Source organism: Sphaeramia orbicularis, chromosome 2 (genome assembly GCF_902148855.1).
Source record: "Sphaeramia orbicularis chromosome 2, fSphaOr1.1, whole genome shotgun sequence".
Classification (NCBI taxonomy): Eukaryota; Metazoa; Chordata; class Actinopteri; order Kurtiformes; family Apogonidae; genus Sphaeramia; species Sphaeramia orbicularis.
The window spans coordinates 29,440,601-29,447,600 of record NC_043958.1 but is presented as its reverse complement, the minus strand read 5'-3'; the positions used below and the strand labels follow the sequence as shown (position 1 = coordinate 29,447,600).

The 7,000-nt window shown below is 38.8% G+C and overlaps 1 protein-coding gene across 3 annotated transcripts; it reads left to right on the top strand.

The window, feature by feature from the left end:
* gemin8 (gem (nuclear organelle) associated protein 8) lies at positions 1-6,893 on the top strand. 3 transcript variants are annotated; one of them, XM_030158368.1, is made up of 4 exons: positions 1-64; positions 255-327; positions 1,955-2,259; positions 5,750-6,893. In XM_030158368.1, the coding sequence occupies exons 3-4, from the start codon at positions 1,995-1,997 to the stop codon at positions 6,010-6,012; spliced, it is 528 nt and encodes a 175-aa protein (XP_030014228.1). In that variant the 5' UTR covers positions 1-64; positions 255-327; positions 1,955-1,994; the 3' UTR covers positions 6,013-6,893. The 3 variants fall into 3 exon arrangements, with proteins under 3 accessions (XP_030014228.1, XP_030014210.1, XP_030014218.1); XM_030158350.1 differs by having other exon boundaries at positions 1,920-2,259; XM_030158358.1 differs by lacking the exon at positions 1-64 and adding an exon at positions 84-107 and having other exon boundaries at positions 1,920-2,259.
* The last annotated feature ends 107 nt before the right edge of the window (positions 6,894-7,000 follow it).

The following is a 7,000-nucleotide window of genomic DNA, read 5'->3' as shown; positions in this document are numbered from 1 at the left end:
CAAAGGCTGCTGGGAAATTTTTATCCAGGAAGTATTTTAACTGAAGCAACGCAGCAACAGCAAGGTAAATAAAGTGCATCAAGTGATTCATATCGTGCATATTACATGTATATATGCCATTATACAATGTTGGTTTTAGAGTAAAGTTAGACATTTAGTACAAATGTTGTCAAAACGAGATACATGTGTCTTTTGTCCTCTGTAATCTCAGAGTATTTTGAGCTGTTGTGTAACATTGCGTCGTTCTATCTCAGACTACAGGCCTACAAATGGTACATTAACAAATCATCTGTGAGATCCAGCGGACTGCAGACATCTCCAGTTATGGTAAGGCAGCTGAAAAGATGTCCCGATGTTAAGTCTGTTTGAGAATTACTGATCGATGTCTCTACAGCTGCGCTGCAACATATGATGAAGCATTATCTTACCGCTATATTTGTGAATTATAAAGCAAGACCCGTGTCTGTTATTAGTTGAGCAAAATGCCACGGTCTGCTTATTGAAAATTTCCTACAAAAAACACATTTGGTCAATACACAGCTAAGTATAATCCTTCCAAAAATCAAGACAGAACAAAAATTAGAACTGTGAATCCGAAACTAAGACTAGGCACTAAGAGATGATATACATTATTAATGACACAAAGATATAAAGATATATAACAACATGGATGATGTTATTATTAATCTGATCAATTATTAAGGGAGATCTAAATCCCACATCTTGTCAAATTTCATAAGGAGCTATGGAACATTTACCAGATCTTTTCTAATTTGACAAAATGAACTTCCTTTGACTAAATACTATGTGAAATAGAGGTAGGAGTCTTTCTTCAGTTGAGCATTATTAAGTATCTGGCTAGTAGTGTAACGTATTTAAAAAGTATTTTACCACCTCTGTTCACTGCATGGAGTTCAGTATGTGAAATCCTTCTTTCATCATTATGAAAGAAAAGAAGAAAAAAAAATCTTTATTAGATTTTTACAGTTAATGGAATCTTGAACTAAAACTAGAAGTCAAAATATTTATAACTGAAATGAGAATAACAACAATTTTAAAACTTAAACTAAAGAAAAACTACATTAAGTAATAATACACCATCTAAAACAAAAGAGAATTGCAGGTAAATTTAGCTTTGACCCCCCCCCCCCCCCATAATAATAATAATGGATTCGATTTATATAGCGCTTCTCTATGAGCACATACTCAAAGTGCGTACAGTGGACCCATTATTCATTCATTCACTCACTCATTCACTCTGGTGGTGGTAAACTACATATGTAGCCACAGCTGCCCTGGGGCAGACTGACGGAAGCGTGGCTGCCAATCCGTGTCTATGGCCCCTCCACCACCACTGAACATTCATACACATTCATACACCAGTGTGAGTAGCAGCACTGGAAGCAACGAGGGTGAAGTGTCTTGCCCCTGTCCTGCCCAAGGACACAACAGCACATGACTAAGACAGAGCGGGATTGGAATCGCCAACCCTTTGATTATTGGATGACCCACTCTACCATCTGAGCCATGACTGCCCACCCACTTCAGTAAATGGTGCTTTTGTAAATAATATTTGAAACAACACATTATTTAATCCTACTTTTGTAAGCTTTTGTAAATCAATGCTTTCCTCATAATCAATCCAACGCTAAGATTAAACCTAAACCAGTCAGTTCCTCAAAATAAAAACAGCCCTTCTTATACACTGATAAAATTACCTAAAGGAAACTGAAATCAAAAACCAAACTGACTACATAAAATAAAAACTTAAAATTTCGAATTTCAAAACCTGCAATACATAGCACAGTGGTATTACGCTCACACAGCCTATAAATGAATGAATATTTATGACTGTATAACTTTTGCAGGTAGAGTGTTGAATTTAATCAAATAGTTGCACTGATCTCTGTCATTGGCAGGAGGACATAAACACTGTGATGTCCTGGTTTTCCAGCCCCGTGTATAACCGCTACTGGCAACACTACCAACAGGCAATGGCCTGGCACCAGAGACACAGGCGTGCCTACTGGAATGCCTTGGAGGCTGCCTATGGCCCTGGGAACTACCAGCATCAGTATCCCAGCAGCTATGAAAGCTACACCAGCTGGCACACTGGAGAGAGTGACAGCAAAGGGGCAGACAAGATGGACAAGGACAGTAGCTCAGACAGCAACATCGAGTGTGATGTTAGTAATATGGAGATCAGTGAGGAGCTAAGACAGTACTTTGCACAGACAGAGAGACACAGAGAGGAACTCAGTAAGTAAACAGAAATGTGTGTGCCTCTGTAAAGATTGGGAGTGTATTGTAATTTTGTTTGTTTGTTTATTTGTTACAACTTACACGTAACCAAGGGATCAATTGCTGTGAATGTTTAACAGGCTCTAGCTACATTACTGCTTAAAGGTCCTGAACAGAGAATTCGTTTAAAGTGGATTGCAGCGACACCTTCAGCCGGAATCACTGGTGTTTTTAAGGGACAGACTCCGCTTCCCATGAGCACTAGCACCTACTGTCGTAAGGGCATAACTACGGCCAAGGCATGCATTTGAAGCTAATGGATGAGGAGCGGATCCTCTTTACAACTCTGCATTTCTTTTTTCAAGACAGCAACTTGCAGGGTGCAAAGTGATGTTTGAAATGAGACAACAAGCAAACTTCATAAAGTTCGTTTGTAGCTAGTTTAATAACTGGCGTGAAAACGAAAGTGAAACGAAACTGGAAGTCCGAATCCTGCTTCTATGTCTCTCTTACTCCAGAACTCCTAAGTGTTACTCACAGACCGGTGCTCTTAGACATGTCCCTATAATATACATTTGCACTAGCTCTTCCTCAAAGTATTCAAGCATTTTCATAAATTACTTAAGTCATTCAACATCTTCATCATTCTGCATTAGCAGTTCAGCGCTAGTTGCTTCAGCCTTCTGCATTCACAGTATTCTATTTTTAGAATTGTCTTGTTCCTGAAGGATAGTCCAGTATTCAGGCCCCAGCATGAACATTAAACTACATACAGAATCATTTCAGTCTCACCTTCCATAGCCCTTAGTTTGGGACTGAAACAATGCTCTAAATAAAACAGATTACTGACATCACAGAGCTAGCCCTGTGGCTAACACAGAAGTGTTTACTAAGTGTTTGACTGAGCTACCAACAGCAACTATAGTAAAATCCAGTGTTCCAGTGCATATGTATAAAGAACAGAAGCATTCTATACCTGTGGAAAAGGAAGAGGGCCAACTCCAGCTCTGTTTTCATTCCTTTTTACTCCCTTAGTTCTTTCCATCCATTCAGTGCAGAGGTTTACCGGTGTTTTAGCCGGTGCTCTATCACTCTCTCGTTGAGTTTTCTTTTTCTTTTTCTTTTTTCTTTCTGCCAGTCCAGCTCCAGTTCCAGTGTCCACCATTACAACAAAATATATCCAAGAAATCCCTTTCTTTAGGAGAATGGACAGATCTTACTCCTCACTCGTTCAGCTTACATCTCACTACTTAACTCTGCCGGTCGGTGTGTTGTTGTCATAGTGACATAAGTCTGCTGTAAAGCAGTCAAGTCTTCTCCAACCTGGCCAGGGAAGGTGGAAACAGCATTTGGAAGTAACCTATTTTGGTGCTGATAATCTCATTATAAATTGCAGACTACGTACGATCAGGCATATATATAAAAATGAGACTTTTTCAAGATCACACAGAAAGTCTGTTCAGCACCTTTAATCATATGAAAACAACAATAGGAATTGTGTCTTTGGTACAATAGAATAAGAAATTTGTGTCTACAGAGGGCCTGATCCTCTTTCAGGGATCCCGCCATGTTTCAGAAGCCCAAAACGTATTCCTCTTCTTTTTTCCCCCAGGGTTCCTATGCAAGTATGGAAAAGTATAGAATTTGATTTTATAAATTTCCAGGTCTGGAAAATTATGGAAAATGGAAACAAATGTATGGAAAAATATTCATGTCTCCAAGACTGTTACCACTGTTCTATTTTCAAAACATAAAATTATGAATATCAAAAAAAGGAAATGGATCGATCTGTAATGGGCCTGTGGAGTTTAAGAATTCAGACCCAAGCATAGCATTCACAGTTTATGGAGACCACAGGGAAATGTTTTAAAATGCATAAGTCCATTTAAAAAAAGCAAAATATCATTCCTTTAAGGCGCTTACTAGCGCAGCTAAAATGTTTGTATGAGAGCACAAACAGTAGGTTACGCGTCCCAGAAAACATTTTGGCAGATTGATAAGTTGAATGCCCAGCCTTCTGCTCTTATCCTCTTCCAACCCATTTTAAGCCCCACCCAGGTGTCGTCAAGTTTTACTGCTGCTTTGACGGACAGTTGATGTCCACACACTGTTGGTGAGCGAGCTATTCAACATGCCTTGTATAATCGTTGGCAGAACTCATAATGGGTAAATTCTCTGATGACTGGCTCATAAATCCCAATTATAAAGACTGGTTGGCTGGTTGGAATTTTTTTACCAAGACATCTGGAAAAAGTATGGAATTTTGAAATTTCAAATGCGTAGGAACCCTGTTCCCCATTTTGTAGCTGGTGCATCCAGTATTAAGGCACATTACTTGTGAACAAGAGTTCTAATCCCTCGCATAGAAAAGCCCAGTCTGGACAATCCCAAACACTTGCCCTGACAAGGACATTTCCATGTTTGTCTGCATGTTTTTGGCATTACTCAGTAAAAATTTCAAAGATACCTTCATAATTACTTGTGTGAATGGAAACAACTCTACATGCTTGTCTGGACACTATTTTGTGCTGTAGAAAGTCACTTTATGATGAGGTTTTGACCAATCACAAGTGTTCACAGATAGATTGATAGATAGATAGAATGTCAGATAGATGTTAAAATTCAATCAAATGGTCTAACTCTGCTGCCCTAGTCAATTACTCAACATAGAAGACACCTGTCAGATCATCAGTAAACCTTAAAGGAAACCAGGACAAAAGTCAATTTTGAGCTGCTGTAGAAATAAAGCAGAGCAAATGTGGTAGGCTCATATATTCAGCTCATTGTTAGGTAGCAAAAACACAACACCTTTTATTTTCAGGTTAGTAGTAAAAATCTAATTATTCTTAATCCTTATTACCTTTTCAGATTCATGATGTGGCAAGCTGAAAATGTAGAAGTGCCTGCAAAACTTGGAAAACCTGATAGTTTATATGAGAGCAAATGTGAATGAATGTAGTTGTAGCGAGTTAAAATACTAAAAATGACAAGGTTGAGAATTTGTTCTTTTAATCCTTGAAATACTTCTGTTAAGAGGCCTTGATAATAATGCTGCCCTCTTTACAACACACATAATGTATAAATGATGAGAAAAAAAAAACATATACATGACAGTGTTCTAAAACCAGCCACTTGTGATTTGATGGACTTGAGTCCTGGGGTAATGCCATCAGCTGAGTCAAGCTCAGACAGCAGTATGCTGTTGTAACTTGTACTGTAAACACCCTAAAAGGGTTATATCCTTGACTTAAAGTGGGCTTCAGATGTCTGAGTTTATTAGGACTGTTAATCTTGTTATTGTTCCGTTTCTGATTGGCTTAAAGATCATTTTATTGAAACTTACAAACACATTCTATTCCTATGGTTCCCCATTAAATTTCTCAATAAAAGTTGTACACATTGACCCATTTACAGTCATGGTTAAGGTGTTGTCTCATTTAAAGTAGTATTATGTGAACAGACTGCATGCTGTTTGTGTAAAAATAAGCCCTTTTTCGTGGCCTTGCAGAGAAGCAGCAGCAGCAGATGGAAGTGGAGCAGCAGAACAGCTATGTGCCGGCCGACCAGGACTTGCACGCCCTCTCCTGGCGAAGCAGCGTGGCTCCACCCTCCGAACGGCCTGGTGAGCGACGAGGGGCTGAGATGAAGAAGCTGTATGGCAATGATGCAGCCAAGATCTTAGCTATGGAGACGGCAATGCAGCTCACTTTTGATAGGAACTGTGACCTCAAACAGCCCAAATACTGGCCTGTAATCCCACTGAAACTCTAATGGCCACAGGACAAGCTGAAAACTGTTTGACATGAAGGAGACCCCTGCTCTGTTCTCTTGGTGAGACAGCAGCCTTGTCATGTAATGGATAGTGGCTGTCAGTGCTGCTGATGTAGAACTAATGTCTTGGGTTAGCTGACGGTTACAGTTATTTTAAGATCAGAAAATTGCATAAATTAGCTAAGCTTAAGCTAAGCCAGACATGAATGTTTCTGACCTCTCAGCTATTGCTTCATATGAGTTTGTAAAGGACAAATGATCAATGTACAAGTTATTTTTTTACTTCTGCCATAGAAAATGTGAAGACAATACTGCTACACATACAATGAATTGAGTAGTTTTAAATAGTCTTTGTTATTCTTATAACAAAAAAAAAAACAAAACTCAAAATACCAGCAACAAGAAGGAAAATTAGCTGCAGTTGAGTGTCAGAGGTACAGTAAAACTGATCCCTCAGGTGATGCAAATATATTCAAAGTACATGTGCCTATGTGTTTCCTCGAAATCAGTTTGTGTTTACCCTCTAGCTTGGTGATGTTTCATGCTGCAGTAGCTCCTCTTGTGCCTGTCAACTCAGTTTAACCATAATATTTGCCTTCTTTTCTTCTGTGCTGAAATTTAGCAGCATTCCTACATGGCTGCTTTTGATTTTCCATTTTTGGAACAACACAATGAAGGATTTGTTGTTACTTCTAAACTGTGCATCTCTGGTTCTGACATTTCATTTAGTTCAAAGTGATGGTTCCTCAGGAGACACGTTGACTATTCTGTTTTATCTTTTGTGTTCACCACCCAGCACTTTGCTTTGTTTTTAAAGGTAGACCTGTGTGTATTTTAATTTAAACCATGTTCCTAATAAAGTGTTTTATACTTGAACATAAGTGGTGAGAGTGGTGCATCTCTTTGACAGAAAAATATGCCAAAAAAACTACGTTTCAAACATACAGCTCCGGAAAAAAGAGACCACTGGGTTTACTACTGTTACTAT